General features: G+C 38.3%; 1 protein-coding gene across 1 annotated transcript; it reads left to right on the top strand.

Moving 5' to 3' along the window:
• Positions 1-3,027: 3,027 nt before the first annotated feature.
• On the top strand, positions 3,028-4,290 carry LOC131153853 (uncharacterized). The gene is made up of 3 exons (XM_058106303.1): positions 3,028-3,321; positions 3,364-3,688; positions 3,926-4,290. The coding sequence occupies exons 1-3, from the start codon at positions 3,028-3,030 to the stop codon at positions 4,288-4,290; spliced, it is 984 nt and encodes a 327-aa protein (XP_057962286.1).
• Positions 4,291-19,979: the final 15,689 nt, after the last annotated feature.

Raw genomic sequence — 19,979 nt, 5'->3', positions numbered from 1 at the left:
TTTATGTTGGGTTATTATTATTAGATTCAATTTAATTTTTTTTCTCTTCTTATTTAATATCGTTATTAGAAGTTAACTTTAATTTGTTTATTTTTCATTGTTAAAGTTTGGTTTGGTTTTTTTTTTTTTTTAATCTTTTTTAGGATTTAAACTTTGTTGGGTTCTATTTAATTTAAGTTCAATTTAATTAAAGTATGAGTTTTTATCGTGTTTTAGTTTATTGTTTAAGTTCTTAAAGAGTTAAGTTTAAGTTCTTGATTGTGTTAAAGTTTATCTTTTTGTGTTGATTGAGGTTTTTAGAGTTGCATGCTTAAGTTACATAGTAAAATTATCATCTTTAGTCTTTGATCCAAAGTTCAAATGTTAGATTTATTTCTTGCCTGGCTGATTAAACGTAGGGTTGTGTTTGATATTTAATTTTGTCATTGCCCATTTCATTGTGCCTTTTCCTGTTTCTCGTTGTTAATTTAGTGCATGTTAGGTTCATAAATTAAATTTCACATTGTTTTAATTTCGTCACAAAATCTCAGACATCCTAGGAAACCGAATTTGAACTGTGTTCAGTGACTCTTCTTTTCTTAATTTCTTTTGGAGTTACACTAAAATTAGAATTAGACTGCATTCTGTGAGGAGACGATATGACCCTTGACTAAGTATTACATGACTGAACTTTTATACTTGGGATAGTTTCCAAGTTGCTCATTTTTCAAGTGAGTCAAGTTTTTAGCGCAATTGACGGGGAGTGCTAGATTTAATTTCAAAATTTGTGTTTTTCCAATTATTTTTTATTTTTAATTAAAAAATTAAAAATTAAAAAACTAAAAATTAAAAATTAAAAAGTTTAAAAAATTGAATATTTTGATCATGTGTGTTTGCTGCTGTGTTGGTGAATTTCTATTGTCTAAATTGATGTTTGATGCCTTAGGTCCAAGATCTTTCGAATAGATTGTCTAAAATCTCACTTAGCACTAGTAGTGACACAGAGAGCACAGACTCTGATTGTTCTCATGTGACTTTTATGAGTGATTCTGAAATTGATTTGAGTGATCTATTTGAAGAAATTTTTTAGGGAGTTATGGCTGCACCTGCACCACGTACACTTCAAGATTTTCTGCAGCCTACACGCACTTCTACACCTTCCTACATTGTTTTACCACAAGATGCACCAAACTTCACAATTAAGCATGGTATGTTATCTGTGATACCCCAATTTCACGGTATGGACTCTGAGAGTCCATATCAGCATTTGAAAGATTTTCAATTGGTCTGTACTACTTTCATTAATAGGGCTGGAACCAATGAGTATGTCAAACTTTGCTTGTTTCCTTTTTCTTTGAAAGATAAGGCAAAATTTTGGTTTAACTCTCTAAGACCTAACTCTATTACTAGTTAGACTGAAATGTAGCATGAGTTCTTACATAAGTTCTTTCCTTTTCAAAGAACCCAGTATCTACAGCAGCAGATCAGTCAGTTCATGTAGAAAGGTGACGAGACCTTCCAAGCTTGTTGGGAGAGGTTCAAGGACCTAATGAATATATGTCCACATCACGGATTCGAATCTTGGAGGTTAGTAAATTATTTCTATACTGCTCTTACCCCTGAATGTAAATAATTTGTCCAGACTTTGTGCAACGGGGAGTTCTTCAGTAAGGAACTAGATGAGGCTCTATCATTCTTTGATTACTTAGCTGAAAGTGCCCAACAATGGAACACACAATATGATCAGGCACCAATAGTAGCACAACCTCTCAGAGTAATTGGTGGTGGAGGTAGATACGAGGTCAAAGAGGAAACTAATTTATGGGCTCTTGTTGCTGCTTTGTCTAAAAAAATAGAGGTTATGGAGTCAGAGAAAATGAAAGCTGCGAAATCAGTGGAGGATTGTTCGCTGCTACCAGTATTGCAGGAGAGTGGATCTAATCAGATGCAATCAGCAAATTGGGTTAACAAATCTCAAAATCAGCCATTCTCAAACACTTATAATTCGGGATGGAGGAATCACCCGAACTTCTCATGGAGGAATGATTAGTCTGGTCCATCTTCCTCACAATTTCAGCAACTTCCTCAATCTTATGCACCACCTTCGCAGCTGCTATATCATCCAGTTGCAGCTCATTAACAGCAATATTAGCCGCAAAGGATCTCTCAGAGCTATGCACCTCCAGGATTTCAACCTAATTTAGCTTTTATTCTATCAAAGAAATCTTCTTATGATAGCATGGAGTAGATGGCAAATATGTTTTAGCAATTATGTAGATTCATGTCATGACCAACAGTCAGAATACTCAAGCCATCAATGAATTGAGAGAAACTATTAATAAGATAAGTACACAGTTGAATACCTTAGAAAAAGGAAAATTTCCAGCACAACCTTAGACTAATCCCCAGGTATATCGACAACAACAACAACTAGTGCATAATATTTCAGGGGATTCTTTTAAGTCAACAAAGGCTGTCATTACCTTGAGGAGTGGATAAGAAGTTTCCCGTCCTGAAATACTCGTTGATCAACAAACAGTTGCTCTAACACCTGAAGTTGCGATTAAGATGGATGAAGCAAAAGAAAAATTAAATAAAGCAAGCGCAGATTTAAGGAAGTCAGGTAATAAGGAGGATAAGACTATTAAGGAGTATCAGCCTGTGGTACCCTATCCTCAAAAGTTGACATTTGGTCAGGAGAATAAGTATCATGCTAAGATTCAAGAAATCTTCAAGTAGATGAAGATCAATATCCTGTTGTTGGATGTCATACAGCAAGTTCCTGCATATGTAAAATTTTTGAAGGACCTATGCACAGTAAAAAGAAAATTGAACATAAAGAAGAAGGCTTTCTTGACTGAGCAAGTTAGTGCGTTGGTATTAAGTCAGACTCCTCAGAAACTTAAAGATCCTGGTTCTCCCACTATCTCTGTCAAGATTGGTGAATCTTGTATCGGGAGAGCTTTACTTGATTTGGGGAGTTGTGTGAACTTGCTCCCATTTTCGATATATAAGCAATTGGGTTTAGGTGAGCTAAAGAAAACACCAATGATGCTACAGTTGGCAGATAGATTACTAAAAGCTTCACGAGGTGTTATTGAAGATATATTGGTACAAGTTGACAAATTTTATTACCTAGTGGGCTTTGTAGTTTTGGATATGCGTCAACCTGTCTTCAACATCTACCAGGCATTTATTATCCTTGGGTGGCCATTCCTTGCTACCTCCAATGCATTGATCAATTTTCAAAGTGGTGTACTGAAGCTTACATTCAGAAATATGACTTTGGAGATGAACATGTTTAATGCTCACAAGACGCCGATTGGGTGTGATGATTTGAAGGTACATGCAATTGATGTAGTAGATGATTTGGATATTTCATAGCTGTTGTCGGCATTTGGTTTTGATAGTGCATTTGAGAGTGAATCTCCTGAGAAGCCAGAGGTATTTGATGAAAAAGTTCCCTTAATTAGAGAGTTGTTAGAATCAGAGGGGCAGTCCATAGAGATAGATGTAATACCAATTCGTGATGCGCAATGGAGACTGAACCCAATCATGACGGAGGTGGTAAAGAAAGAAGTACTGAAAATGTTAGACACTGACATCATCTATCCTATCACCGAAATGCCATGCGCCCTTTGGTTTGATGATATTGTGAACTACCTTGTCACCGACCGAATGCCAGAACATGGGGTAACGCAGGATAAGCGTAAGTTCTTTGTAGAGATCAAGATCGTACTTTAATAGATGGGTTGTCCTAATCGAAAAGCCTGGTTAGGGAAATTGGTTGATGCACTCTAAGCCTACTGGATTGCTTTCAAGACAAATTTAGGGATGTCTCCCTATAGTCTAGTTTACAGTAAGACATGTCATTTACTTATTAAAATTTAACATCATGCATTATGGGTTATAAAATAAATTAACTTTTCACTTGATGATGCCAAAGGCTTAAGAAAGTTGCAGGTGTGTGAACTTCAAGAATCCAAGAGGGAAGTTTATGACAAGGCTCGCCTAGTGAAGAAGCGGATGAAGTTAGTGCATGACAATAAAATCAAGGACAAACACCTTTTCTCGAGTCAACAAGTTCTTCTCTACGACTCCAGATTACATATGTTTCCTAGGAATTTGAAGTCCAGATGGGGTGACCCGCACATCGTTAAACATGTTCACCCTCATGGCGCAGTGGACATTGTGGACCTAAAGAATAGTAACAACTTCACAGTCAATGGACAACGGTTCAAGCCTTTCATGACTCCCTTCAATCCAAATGAAGAGGTCTTACTTCTGCAAGACCCTAAGGGAGTTTTCTGACCTTTCTCTCTTACTACTTTTATTTTTCTTTTTTTTTTATTTGTTTCTTTGTTTGCATTTTTCTTTTCTTTTTCTATTGCATTAGCTAATTGTGATTTTTTTGTGTTTTTTCTATTAGCTTGTTTCCCCCGTGCATAGTTTTTCTATTTCCCTTATGCTTTCACATTGAGGACAATGTTCCACTTTAGTTTTGGGGGGGGGGGGGTGAGAAATTGCATGCGACACTATGCACATCCACTTTTTTTAAAAAAAAGTATTGAAGATGATGATTATGCCATGATTAACACTGACTTATACCCTTCACATACTTGCATATAACCTAAGAGTTTCACACTCGAGTTATTTATGTGTAGTTTCTATTTATATGGCTTTGTAACTCCATGAAGGTTGACTGGTAGTTCATTGGTGTTAAATTGGCTATATAAACTCTTGTATTTACATGGTATCTCATGAGACTGAATATACACATTCACGTGATTTGTAGCACTTAGGGTTTCTTGTGAGTACTGAGAGAACACCCGTGGCAACTATGACACCTTGTGAGGTAATCTTGAACTATTTATCATCCTTTTGAGTGTTAACATTAAATCAGAGTTCATAAAACTCAGTTCTCTTTTCTTCTGGATGATTCTTTGTACACTAGTCTCTTATTTTGACTTGCTAGCCGAGAAGTGATATCTAGTGGGGAGATAGAAACCTAGGTCTTGTAGCCTACTTAAGATGTGAAGGCTAAACCTGTAAGAACCCGAACCATGATAGACGAGTTTGATTATTAAATAAGGGGCAAAAAGGTAAATTAAGCAGGCCTCATCGACGAATCCAGAGTTCGTCGACGAAGTCTTAAGGATACTCGGTGATTAGTTTCAGGGGCTCGTCAACGAGGAGAAGCCAAGAGGTATTGGGAAGTGCGATGAAATTTAGGACTCGTTGATGAGGTCATGGTCTCATTGACGAGATGACTACAAGGCCTCGACGACGAGGACACAATTCGTCGACGAGAACGACTGAGTAAAGGGTACTACAAATAGATATTTTCATTACTTTTCAACTAAGAAATCTCATTTTCTCTCTTTATCTCTCTAGAAACTCAACCTACTCTCCATCTCTCTAGATTTCTTCATCGTTCGTCACGAAAATCGTTAATCTGAAGTTACCATGAGGATCGTGGAAGGATTCTCTACAAGTTCTACGGATCGAATTTTCGATTCGGCTATTTGTGGGTTTTGGCATAAAATCGAGGTAAGGCTAGGTTTTCATTTTTGTTCCAATGGTTTTGTAGAGAACAGTATTGTGAGTATTTGTTGTACTATACGTTGTAGGTTTTGGAACTCAGTTCGTTGTTTAAGGGCCTTGGAGTTTGGGATTTGCCATTTGGGGAAAAGATAAGGGGATTCAGTTTATGTTGGTTATTTTTAAAATCGAACTCAATGGAACTGTGATCCACGGTCCTGTGTGCATTTTGACTACTCATTTGGGAGGATCTAATGGGTAAAACTATGAATTTTTTGTGATTACAGTTTTGGGAAAAAGGGGGTATTGGGATGCATCCCTGGTTTTGTTGGAAAAACCGTATGTATATGATGATTTATACTGTGTAATAGGGATGGTCGTGCCTTGACTTTATTTAAATTGTATATGTTTGGAAAACCATGATTTTAGATTACCAAATGGGTGTGGTATGTTTGGTTATATGAGCATGCATAGTTATGTTTTTGTGGAATGCAATTGGAATTGGGTTCTGAGTTTTTCCAGGTACTGAGAGTGTCCGGCTCTATATCTGTGGGCGTATAAAATCGCTAGGCCATGTTTGGTAAGAGTGTCCAGCTCTATATCCAAGGGCGTGAGCCTTACTGGCTGATCACTGAAGGGTGTGGATCCACCAGTTAGTGCCGGTATGATGCCATGGGAGTCTGGGACTAGCCATGTGTCGGTGACGCCGTGTATCGTGGCTCAGCTACAGGCTGACGCCAGGTATCGCGGGCCAACTTCAGGCCGAAGGGTGTGACGAAACTGGGTTGCTTGATCATGTGTGTGTGTAATTGTTTGCACTGTTGTGAAACTAGTACTAAAACTGCATTTAATTGTGTATGTGTTGTGTATCAAGGAAACACTCGAATGCCACACATCGATATAACATGTATTCTTCCTTACTGAGAGGTGTCTCACCCCTGCTGTACGTACATATTTTCAATTCCTTCGGGTAACCGGAGCTAGCTTCTTGGTGTAAGAGCGTAGTGGTCGGTGTACCACGGATAGCACTTGGGTGAGTGCTAGGACTTTTGTGCTTAGGTTGTTGTGTTGGAGTATAGTTGATAATTAGGTTATGTTTTGTGCTATGGAGCTTAGACTCTTGCTGTATAAACTCTAGTATGGTACTGTATGTATATAGAAAAACTTTTTTTCGCTGCGTATATTCTGTTGTGTATGGATGTGTATAGGGTGCCTGGGAACCCCACGGGGTCGGACCTTTATCCATTGTCTTGTATTTTGGTTATATTTGTTCGATACAGGGACAAGTTTGATTACATTTTCACCCATGGGTCCCATTTTCGGGTTCAGGGCGTGACAGCTTGAATTAGAGCTAATTAGGTTGTTAGGTCTTGTAGACTTGGTTAGGCTTTGTTGTGTGTACATACCAGACTATAGGATGTCGGATGTGGGTAGAGTTGGTTGAGGATTGTTTTGTTGCTAGACCTGGACTCGTCAGTGGTATTCTGTATTTTTCCTAGAATGACGATTTCAGTAAAAGTAGGGCAAATCATTGATGACTTTTGTGTCGGTGTGATAGGACAGACCTAGACTTGTCAGGGAGTAGTTAACATGATTAGTGCTAGATAATTGTATTAATTGTACATGCTATAGAAGTCTTGATAGAACTTTATTGTATTTTCAGAATGGAGCCCAAGGATAACAACTTGGGAAGTGACTCCGAGGGGACAGTGAGTGATGAGTCTCCGTCTGTGCCTCGAGGTTTGATGAGGCAGGTTTTACGGGTGATTGAGCAGAGTGTTGGGAGATGCAAACGCTCTCTTGCTATTACGGGTTGCACCATTGAGAGGTTCACACGCATGCATCCTCTGACATTCTCTGGTGGACATGACCCAACTATAGCTGAGGACTAGGTTGAAAAGATCGAGAGGATCTTGGAAGTTCTACACTGCATGGATAGGAAGCGAGTCCTCTATGCTACCTTCCAACTATCTGGGGAAGCAGGTCGATGGTGGACTGCGGTGAGTCTATTGGAAAAGTAAAGGGCCGGTCCTGTGGAGGTATCTTGGAGCCATTTTAAGGAGGTGTTCTTTGACAGATACTTCCCGACTTCTATACGTGATGCTGAGGCGGATGAGTTTTATGCTTTGACTCAGAGGAGTATGATGGTGCAAGGGTATGTTGCTCGGTATATAAAGCTATCCCGATTTGCGCCGTGTTTGATCTCGAACGAGTACGAGAAGACTTGGAGATTTGAGAAGGGCTCGAGGAAGGACATCCGCAGATTAGTGGGTATGCTTCAGATCTGTGAGTTCTCAGTTTTGGTGGATAAAGCCACGGTGATTGAGACTGGTATCCGAGAGGACGAGGTGGATCAGGAGCTGAAGAAGAGGCCAACATCTTCTGGTTCTCAGTCTGGATTTCGTCAGGGATCGTGGAAGAAGAGGAATACGGGCTTGGGTTACCATCAGAATACTGAGCGCCAGAGTTCTTAGGCGAGCCATTTGGGTGATCGTTGTACGAGGTGCCACAGATGGCATAGTAGTGAATGCCAGTCGTTTAGGTGTAATTGCTACAACTTTGGCCAGTCAGGTCACATGGTTCGGGATTGTCATGCGCCAAAGAGGGGTACGCCTTTTTCGAGTTAGAATCGGGGAAATAATCAGGTATCCCAGAGGACATATCAGGCGAACACAGCTCCGACACGAGTGTATTCTCTTACTCTAGCGGATGCTGAGCATACGGGAAATGTGGTGACAGGTACTATGATGTTGCTTTTAAATAGAGTTGTGGTTTTATTTGATTCAGGTACGACCCACTCCTTTATATCTATTAATTTTGTGAAACTGTATGGGGTGGAGACCCAAGTCATGGAAAAGGAATTGTCTGTAGCCACACCATCTGAGAGTATATCATTCTGTAGGAGGATGCTAGCAAACTGCCTAGTGTTAATCCAGGGGAAGCTGCTACTCGAACCTTGTAGTATACAACATGTTAGGGTTTGATGTCATATTGGGGATGGATTGGCTATTTTCCAGTTATGCTATGATCGACTGTCGTAGGAAGGTGGTAGTGTTCAGACATTCTAAGGAGCGGGAGTACGAGTTTGTGAGATCATGTGTGCGTTCGACACGACAGATTCTATCATCATTGCAAGTGAGAAGGTTATTCTTGGATGGATGTCAGGGGTACCTAACTTGTGTGAAGGAGCCGCCGTGGGATGACTTGAGACTCGAGAATATTCGGGTAGTCAGCGAGTTCCCGGATGTGTTTCCAAATGATTTACTCGATTTACCTCCGAATCGTGAGGTGAAGTTCGTGATAGAGTTGTTGCCTGGCAAGGCACCAATCTTTAAAGCTCTGTACCAAATGGCTTTAGCAGAACTTTGGAGTTGAAGGAGCAGTTACAGGAATTACTGGACAGGGGTTTTATTCGACCTAGTGTCTCGCCCTGGGGAGCTCCAGTACTGTTTGTGAAGAAGAAGGATGGGTCGATGCGCATGTGCATTAATTACCGTGAGATTAATAAGGTAACTGTGAAGAATTGCTATCCTTTGCCTCGTATAGATTATCTCTTTGACCTGCTGCAGGGTACGTAGGTCTTTTCGAAGATTGATCTACGGTCAAGGTACCATCAGGTGAGGGTTCGATCTGAAGATGTTGCGAAGATGGCTTTCCAAACCAGATATGACCACTATGAGTTTCTAGTCATGTCGTTTGGGTTGATGAATGCTCTGGCAGTGTTCATGGATCTTATGAATAGGGTTTTCTATGAGTACCTGGACCGATATGTGATGGTGTTTATTGATGATATTTTGGTATACTCGGGGAGTTCGGAAGAGCATGAAAATCATCTAAGGTTAGTGTTACAAGTTTTGCAGGAGAAGAAGTTGTATGCTAAACTAAAGAAGTGTGAATTCTGGTTGGATCAAGTTGTATTCTTAGGCTATGTGGTGACTGGTGATGGTATATCAGTTAACCCTAGGAAGATTGAAGTTGTGGTTGATTGGGTAAGGCCGAAGAATGTGTAGGAGGTTCAGAGTTTTCTAAGACTAGCGGGTTATCATCGTCGGTTTGTAGAAGGTTTCTCTAAACTATATGGGCCTTTGACTCAATTGACCAGGAAAGGAGTAAATTTTGAATGGACTAGTGATTGCGAGCAGTGCTTTCTTGAGCTAAAGCACCGGCTGATTACTACTTTAGTTTTGACCATTCCTTTAGGGGATGGCGGTTTTGTGATTTATAGCGACGCGTCTCTGAAGGGTTTGGGGTGTGTGCTTATACAACAGGGTAAGATAATAATGTATGCTTCTCGACAACTGAAGGAATATAAGAAGAATTATCCTACGCATGATCTGGAATTAGTTGCTGTGGTATATGCACTGAAGATCCAGTGACACTATTTATATGGTGTGCAATGCGAGATCTTTACTAACCACAAAAGTCTCAGGTATTTCCTCACGTAGAAGGGGTTGAATATGAGGCAGAGACGGTGGTTTGAGTTGATCAAGGACTACGATTGCACCATCAGCTATCACCCGGGAAGAGTTAATGTGGTGGCTGATGTGTTGAGTTGGAAGTCAAAACATATGGCTGTATCTACAGTTGTAGTTCAGCGTCACATCAGATGGGATCTGGAGAGCTTAGGTATAGAGTTGGTGCGTGGCGATCATCAGGCTTTCCTGCTAGCTTGATAATCCAGCCGACTTTATTCGAACACATAAAAGCTGCGCAGGCTAGTGATGCGGAGTTGGTAGAGGTTATGGAAAAGGTACAACAAGTTTTGGCTTAAGAGTTTAACATCTCTGAGGGAGGTGTATTGAGGTTTGGGACCAGGCTATGTGTTCTGAACAACGATGAAATCAGAATGACGATTCTAGAGGAAGCGCATCGCTCATTATATATGGTACATCCTGGTAGTACAAGGATGTATCAGGACTTGTGCAAGACCTTCTGGTGGAGTGGTTTGAAGAGGCAGATTGCTCAGTTCGTGGAGCAGTTTCTGATGTGTTAGTAGGTAAAAGTTGAACATTAGAGGCCATCAAGGCCGTTGCAGCCTTTGCCTATTCCGGTGTGGAAATGTGAGCATATTTCCATAGACTTTGTGACCGGATTGCCGCTAGCTCTTCACGGGTAGAATGTTATCTTGGTGATCATGGACATATTGACAAAATCTGCTCATTTCATACCGATAAAGGTTAGCTATCCTTTGAGTAGGTTAGCTGACCTGTACATGCATGAGATAGTTAGGATGCACGGGATACCGGCATCCATTGTATCATATCGAGACCTAAGGTTTACTTCTCAATTCTAGATGAGCTTGTAGGAATCGATGGGGATAGTAGGAGAGCATGATACAGATCGTGGAAGATATGTTGCAAGCTTGTGTGTTAGATTTCAGTGGTAATTGGATACAGTTTATACCATTGGTGGAGTTCGCCTATAACAACAGCTTCCAGGCTAGTATCAGGATGGCACCATTCGAGGCTTTGTATGGTCGGAGGTGTTGATCTCCTCTGTATTGGAGTGAGGTTGGTGAATGTCAAGTGTTAGGACCTGAACTTGTGCAACAGGTGTCTGAGAAGGTGGGTTTGATCCAGGAGAGGATTAAATCGGCTCAGAGTCGATAGAAGAGTTACGCAGATGTTCGCCGTCATGAGTTAGAGTTCGAGAAGGGGGGTAAGGTATTTCTGAGAATTGCCCCGATGAAATGGGTGATGAGATTTGGGAAGAAGGGCAAGCTGAGCCCAAGGTATATAGAACCATTCAAGGTTCTTGAGCGAGTGGGTCCGGTGGCCTATAGGATTGCACTACCCCTAGCACTCTTGAGGAACCATGATGTGTTTCACGTATCCATGTTGAGAAGGTCCGTATTGGATCCTTCACATGTTATTAGTTATGAAGAATTGGATATTGGGGATACTTTAATATACGAGGAAGTACCTATTCAGATTCGGGACCATAAATTCAAAAGCTTCGTACCAAAGAAATACCGTTAGTGAAGGTATTGTGGTGGACCCATGAGGTCAAGGAAGCTTCTTGGTAACTGGAAATAGAAATACAATGGAGGTATCCACAGTTGCTCTGAGTGTCTGTACATTGCCCCACTTTGGGTTGGGGTAGGTGGTCAGTCGTTGGGAGTGTGTGTATTGTGAACTCCTGAGATGGTTGTATATGTAACCACGATATTCCTACCCCATAAGTGAGGGTATGTATCTATTGTGATGGGGTTGCGATGTAGTAGTCACCAGTTTCTTTCTAGAATTGCTTATATGTATTTGCTTGTATGTTAAGTTTGTGAATGAGAGATGGCAAATTTCGATGACGAAATTTTTTAAGGAGATAAGGTTGTAAGAACCCGAACCGTGATAGGTGGGTTTAATTAATTAAATGAGGGGAAAAAAGGTAAATTAAGCAAGCCTCGTCGACGAATCCAGAGTTCGTCGACGAAGTCTTAAGGATACTCGGCGACGAGTTTCAGGGGCTCGTCAACGCGGAGAAATCGAGAGGTATTGGGAAGTGCGATGAAATTCAGGGCTCATCGACGAGGAGAAGCCGAGGGGTTTCAGAAATCCAAAAATCCTAGGCTCATCGACAAGGTCATGGTCTCGTCGACGAGAAGACTATAAGGCCTCGTCGACAAGGACGCAATTCGTCGACGAGAACGACTGAGTCAATGGTACTATAAATAGATATTTTCATTACTTGTCAGTTAAGAAATCTCATTTTCTCTCTCTATCTCTCTAGAAACTCAACCTACTCTCCATCTCTCTAGATTTTTTCTTCGTTTGTCGCGAGAATCGTTGATCCGAAGTTACCACAAGGATTGTGGAAGGATTCTCTACAAGTTCTACGAATCAGATTTTCGGTTTCGGCTATTTGCGGGTTTTGGCGTAAAATCGAGGTAAGGCTCGGTTTTCATTTTTGTTCTGGTAGTTTTGTAGAGAACAGTGTTGTGAGTATTTGCTGTAATGTACATTGTAGGTTTTGGAACTCGGTTCACTATTTAGGGGCCTTGGAGTTTGGGATTTGCCATTTGGGGAAAAGGTAAGGGGATTCAGTTTATGTTAGTTATTTTTGAAATCGGACACGGTGGAACTGTGATCCATGGTCCTGTATGCATTTTGACTACTCATTTGGGGGGATCTAACGGGTAAAACTATGGGTTTTTCGTGATTACAGTTTTGGGGGGTTGCATCCCTGATTTTGTTGGAAAAACTATATGTATATGATGATTTATATTGTGTAATAGGAATGGCCGTGCCTTGACTTTATTTAAACTGTATGTGTTTGGAAAACCATGATTTTAGATTACCAAATGGGTGTAGTATGTTTGCTTATATGAGCATGCATAGTTGTGTTTTTGTGGAATGCAATTGGAACTGGGTTATGAGTTGTTCTAGGTATTGAGAGTGTCCGACTTTATATCCGTGGGCATATGAAATCGCTAGGCCATTTTTGGTAAGAGTATCAGGCTCTATATCCAAGGGCGTGAGCCTTATCGACTGATCACCAAAGGGTTTGGATCCACCAGTTAGTGCCAGTACGATGCCATGGGAGTCTAGGACTAGCCATGTACCGGTGATGCCGTGTATCGTGGGTCGACTTCGGGCTGATGGGTGTGACAACACTGGGTTGCTTGATCATGTGCATGAGTGCATGATAGCAGTCGAATGCCATACACCAATATAACCTGTATTCTTCCTTACTGAGAGGTGTCTCACCCTGCTGTACATACATATTTTTAGGTCCTTCGGGTAACCGGAGCTAGCTTCTTGGTGTAGGAAAGTAGTGGTTGGTGTACCGCGGATAGCGTTTTGGTGAATGCTAGGACTTTTGTGCTTGGGTTTTTGTGTTGGAATATGGTTGATAACCGGGTTATGTTTTGTGCTATGGAGCTTGGACTCCTGTTGTATAGACTCTGGTATGGTATTGTATATATATAGAAAAGCCTTTTTTCGCTACGTATATTCTATTGTGTATGGATGTGTATAGGGTGCCTGAGAACCCCACGAGGTTGGACCTTTATCCATTGTCCCATATTTTGGTTATATTTGCTCGATACAGGGACAAGTTAGATTACATTTTCACCCTTGGGTCCCATTTTCGGGTTCGGGGCGTGACAGAGCCACCCCTAGAGATAGACTTAGTTCACGGATTAGTGTTCGAGCTTAATTCACATGGATGGTATGAAGACAACAAAAGAAGTGTAATTGTGATACCCCATGGAAGAAAGGCTTAAAAAGGATTAGATGTTACTACCCATATCAAAGGCTTAAAAAGGATTAGATGTTACTACCCATATTAACAAGGTGCACCTTTCTTTTCGGGAGCCTTCCCATAAGAACTCTACAGTTAAGCGTGCTTGATTTAGAGTAATCTTGGAATAGGTGACATTTTGGGAAATTTTCTCAGGAAGTGTGTGAGTAAGGACAAAACACACTGAAAAGGACACATGTTGGACTGTGGGGCCAATCATTAGTCCGATAAGGGCCATGTTGACTCTATGAGTCTGATCCCGTTTTGATTATGATAAAACTAATGTTTCTCATCTGTGCACTGAGCTTCTTGAACAGGTTTATCCTTAGCATGCACTGTTGGTAGGAACTTAAGCAAGCCATATGGACTATGAAGATCAAGCTTCATTTATGGCGTCTGAAAAATCAAAAGAATAAAGAACTATTTTCTATTGTATTTGCATTCATTTTTAATTAGTTTGTAATATAATATGGTCTGTAATAACTACATAACATGCATGATAGGTTTAATGTTCAAGACCATAGAGTGACCTTTAGGTTCACCCTTCGATCAACCGATGCCAGATTTTTTCAATAGGATAAAAAGACCTTAGATCCCTAAACAAATGCACAAACAGTCCCTATATCACATACATAATCAAGGGAATCAATTGGATTAAAATAGGACTAAAAAGGCAAACATTGTGAGGGGTCAGGGCGACCGAACCCGTTGTGTTCAATACACCTCAGGCGCTCAAACTGTGGACTGGTTAACATGTTGACCTGTGTTCGGTAGATCGAACCAAAATGTACACACCGTCCACAGGCGACCGAACTGTTGAGGTGACTGTTTTCACCAACTCAGTCAACCAAACATTCACGTTCAAAATGGCCCCAAGCGATCGAACACATGAGTTTGGTTAACTGAATGATAGACCAAGTGACCGAATCGTGGACCTTTTGGAAATTGCCTCAATTCAGCAAACCGAACATACACTTGGGCACCCAAACGTCCAAAAGTAACTTTTTCTACTGAGTCTGTTTGGGCAACCAAACCAAGGTTTAGCCACTTGAAAACTCTCAGGTTGTTTATTTTTTATCAAGGTTAAAATTGGTTAAATGAGTTTATTTTTCCTAAATAACTTTTAAACAATTCTAATAATGCCCTATGAGTCCTTAACGGTCATAATTTGGTTCACTTTTATAAATAGGGCCTCATTTGTGCAAATTAGTAAAAGATTAGTGAAATCATTAACAAAAATCCTCTCAAACCCAAAAAGCTTATTTTGCCCAATCTTCTTCAAATACTCTCATACATTCATTCCTTTGATTAATCCTAGTATTGTGAGAGTTCTTATTATACTTTTGCTTTGAAATATATTGCTTAATACTCTCATTAGATTGGTTGTTAATTATTTTATTTTTTTGAGTTAAGCAAGAGTGTTTCCCACATATTTAATTTGATAAATCTTGTGTTTGGGAAAACTCATTAGCTTGAGGATCTTTACATTGTTATTGCAAGATTCCTATAGTTATAATTTTTGTTATGCAGAATATTTTACAAGTTATATTTTTTCAAACAAATCTTGTGCTTATTCCATTGAAGAAAATATTTTGAGATTATTAGAATATTTTTTGCAGCATCTTTGAAACCCTAAACTATTATTGAGATTTGTTATACTTTGTTTCAAAGAAATAACTTGTTAGAACACTCTTGAGCATATTTGTAAATATACTTTGCTAAGTGTTTGCTTGCAGATATCACATCACTGAACTTACAATTCCTATACTGTTGATGTGTGATTGATTGGTTACATTTGGTACATATCTGCTTGATTAAGAAGCATGATCACTGTACCCAATTTACTATTGAGAAATAATGTTGTATTCCAGGCGTGCCTTGAGGGAGCAATAATCCAACCTGAGAAGGATTATTTGTAAAGGTTGACGTCAGCCCTATGCTAATTGACCTGGTTGTATTTAGGTGCCGCTTCACCCGTTAAAGGAGCCCATAATGTAATCTTTGTGCTGGTGAGCTAAGGCGGGAATGTAGGCAGGATTAGACGAACCCCGATATCATATTCGGTGTCATATTTACATTTCTTGCATTATATTTTGCTTTGTGCTTAATTTAATTTCCCTGTTGAATATACTGCATATCTGATTGACACTAAATTGTATTTGGTTGAAAAATAATGAAATTTGCGGTGCATGTACTAAAAATTGTTTAATATATCGTATCTACAATTTCATATACACTTGGACTGCTCCTAGGTTGCATTATACTGTTGCTAGATTAGTTTAACCTAAGAGGAAGTTCTTTAAATCTCCAATTCACCCCCCTCTTGGGATTTCACCAAAGCTAACATTTGGTATCAGAGCCTTGTCACTTAGACTTAAACGTTATTTTGTAAAAGATCATGATGGCTCGTGTTGGTGTATCCCAATCATGTGTGGGTAGGTTCTTTGCAAACCCTCCAATGTTTTCTGGTGAAAATTTTTCTAATTGGAAACTTAGAATGACTATTTTTATAAAAGCATTGAATTGGAGGAGAGTCATTACTCAAGGGGATATTGTGCCTATGAAAAGTGTCAATAATGTTGAAATTCCCAAATTAGAAATAGAGCTGAATGATAACGAAATAAGTTTAATTCAAATAAATTTTGATGCCATGAATATTCTATTTTATGCTTTAGATACTAATATCTTTTGTGAAGTAAGGACATGTCAAAAAGCTAAAGCAATATAGGAGGAACTTGAAAAGAGATATGGAGCATCTAAGCATGAAAATTCTATAGCTCTATGCGACTCTAGCTCAAAAGGCCATGAAGGAGAAAAACAGTGCTTTATTGCTTTAACCGATGATGAGGTAAATTTGTCTCCTTTTGCTTTATCAAATAATCCATGTGATAAATCTTGTGATGCATCTGATTTTGAATCATGTGATAGTTTTGATAGTGAAAGCATGCCAACTTATGAGGAATTGCAAGTTGAATATGTTAGAATTCATAAGTCTCTTGTTAAAACACTTAAATGCTACATTGCCTTGAAAAAAAAGAATGAGGCATCATTGAAAGAACTTGAATAAAAAATTCTTGTTGAAAGAGAAAATGATTTTAAAATAAAAAATTTTAGTAAACAAGAATGAAAAATTAGAAAAAGAGCTAAATGTCTTAAAATCTCAAACTTCAAGTGCTAATAAAAAGGATCTTCTCATTTCAGAACTTGAGTGTAAAGCAAACACAATGACCAATGAATTCATAAAATTACAAGGTGTTTGTGAAGGCTTGAAAGATTCAAAAACTCAAGGCCTAGAAAGAAAAATTGAGGATCAAACCTAAATCATTCATACATTTACTAAAGAAAACTTAGACAAGCTTCTAGGCTCACAGAAGATGACCTTAGACAAAGAAGGTATAGGTTATAATGAGATTGAAAATAATAAAAGAAAAAACCTATACATTGGGTACTTTGTAAAAGCATCAAAACATTATGCTAGTACCTCCTTAGGTCCATATACTAACACCATATGTGTCTTGTGTAAAAAGAAGGGGCACATAAAATTTGATTGCCCATTTAAAAGGAAAGGTGTAAAATGCAAACGGGTTTGGAGAGTCAAAGTGCCACCTAGTCCTAACCCATCAAGACTCAAAGATAGAAAAATGGTATGGGTTGTAAAGAAAGGAAACTCATTAGAACTTAAGGAGGAACGAATTTCAATTGGAGTTACATTAATGCTTTTCTTAGGTTCTAGGCTTTGGGGGAATGATGTCTATTGTCCCACGAAATGGTTTGTCCCTAAAATGTCAAATCTTAGCATAGTCATTCCACCTTTGGTACACTAAGATCATTTGAGAATCAAGGAAATCTGCAAATCCATGCATATAACCAATCTGAACTTAATGCATATATTCATTGGTTTCAATATGAAATTATTGGTTGCTCGAATAAAAATCCACTTTCAAATGGACATGGCATATTTGCTTTATATCTAATTTTAAATGCTTAACTCATACTTAAACATGGAAATCTAATGTTAAGCATACTCTTTCCATGGACATGGCATGTTTTCCTTAAATCCACATTCAGGTGCCCATTAATAGACATCCTTCTTGTAATCAAAATTAGAATCATTGACTAAGGGATTCATTTGAAATAAGCTCTTGTGTGTTGAATATAAAATTCTCTAGTTTTGATTCATACAAATATATTCCTCCTCCATAGGAAAACTTCACCAACCACGATCACATTTGGTAAAGTTTTCATCCTATTTTTTGGTTGTATCCTTGCTCAAAATAGTGATCATATTTAAAGGATACTTTCCAATCTCCCATGAGCTCTGGTCTATAATATTCATATACCCATAAATGCTCCTTGCCAAATTAGTAAGGACATATTTAATCATGCATAATGTCCTGGTTCCTCATATACTCTTCTGAACATAATAGAAGTTTATTCCTTAAGAGTATTCAATTTTTCCTCCAAGCTCTCAAACTTCAATCAAATCATTTAGAGCTTCACATAATCAAAATAAGTTTAAAGGCTAAAATGATTACTATAGGTTTCAATATAGATGATAGAACAAAATTCATAGAAACCTATGCATGAACCTTAAAATTCAAAGCCACTTGAACTTATGCCTCTCACTCGTTAGGATTCATAAAGAAATAAGGCAATGTAGGCTTAGTTCATTTAAAGAAATACTTAGTGTGACTTTTTAGTCCTCTAAGATGAATCATGATAAGCCAAGATTAAATCACGACAAGTCTAAAACACTTGACTAAGTAATTAGAAAATAAGAAAAGGCATAAAATGATTAAGTGATTAACTCAGGGGGAGCATTACACTTTCATGACTACTAAATTAAAATGCTCTCATAATCATAGTTTACATGCCTTAATGAATAACAATGCTGCACTGAACTCAATTCTATCCTCTATTCTTTACTATTTATATATTTTTTTATGGATAGATTATATTTATGAATTGATAATTGCTACTTGATTACATGCTTAGTCTGGAATGCCTCCTACATGGAGGATGCAGTGGATGTGTATTGCGTGCTGATAGTTGAAATAGGTTCTCGCATGCTCAAACTGAATTATTTTGAATTGATTGCTTGAATTTATCAAGTTTTGGTGCTTGAAAATTTAGGAAATGTTCAATTTACAGACTGTATGCTGCCGAAATTTTGACAGAAATTTTCTCAAACTAAAACCTTGTGTTAAAGATGATTATGACAAAATAAACGTTAAAATCCTTTTGAAAGGATGAGTGAAAACTAATTGAAAATTAAATTTTATCCTTGCATAATCATCAGGTAGTTAGGGGCGCTGAGTTCCATCCTTATAAAAAGAGCTTAAAGGACTCCTATGCATCTTACAGATTTATTTCTTGCATATTAAGACTCTTTTGTAACCCTGAACATAATATCCAGATTTTATGGCTTTATATTTAGATATAAATTGTTCTTAGTTATGTGCTATACAGTACGCCTTAATATCTATATATAACGCATTTGTGGCCTTTTGGGTTGACTATACTAATCAAGTGACAAATATATATATATATATATATATATACATTCAGTATAGTTGGTCCAAGGAATCTAAAAATAACTGCTTATACTACTTAGCAAATTTATTCTTGGCTAGTATATGTAGTTCATCTCATTTTGGCCATATCTTCAAATTGTTAGGGTGATCAACTTAACTTAAAATTCTTCGGCTCTAAAATTTCTTAACAATTCTAGCACTTTTATTCATACTCTTAATGTATATATTAAGTTGTGAGCTTCATACTGATCATGAATTTTGGATGTATTTGAATCATAACATGCACTGTTTTGGCCTTTAAAGAATATCTTGCATGAATTGATAATGAGTTATTTTTGTAATCATTAAGGTCTTTGATTTATTTTTGGGACTTGCTCTACTTTCAAATGGCATGCCATTGAAATTTCAAAAAAAAAAAAATTTCCCAAAATTGAATCTTATATCTGAATGTTTTGCGTTTACTTTCCTACCTTAGTCTCTTCTTGCTAATGTCAAAAAGGGGGAGAAGTGTCTAATGCAAAATTGGGAAAGTTAAATGTATCTCAGTTCATATTATCACTTCATACTATTTGAGCTTTAATTGACAATTAAAACTGAATGCATAATTTGTGTATGTTTGTCTTCATTCAAATGCCTGCACTTAAAAATCAAATTTTATGCGTATACTTAGGGGGAGCCTGTTTGGCT

Source organism: Malania oleifera, chromosome 4 (assembly GCF_029873635.1).
Source record: "Malania oleifera isolate guangnan ecotype guangnan chromosome 4, ASM2987363v1, whole genome shotgun sequence".
NCBI classification, from domain to species: domain Eukaryota; kingdom Viridiplantae; phylum Streptophyta; class Magnoliopsida; order Santalales; family Ximeniaceae; genus Malania; species Malania oleifera.
Note: the sequence above shows the minus strand (reverse complement) of the source record. Positions and strands in the feature narration are given on the sequence as shown.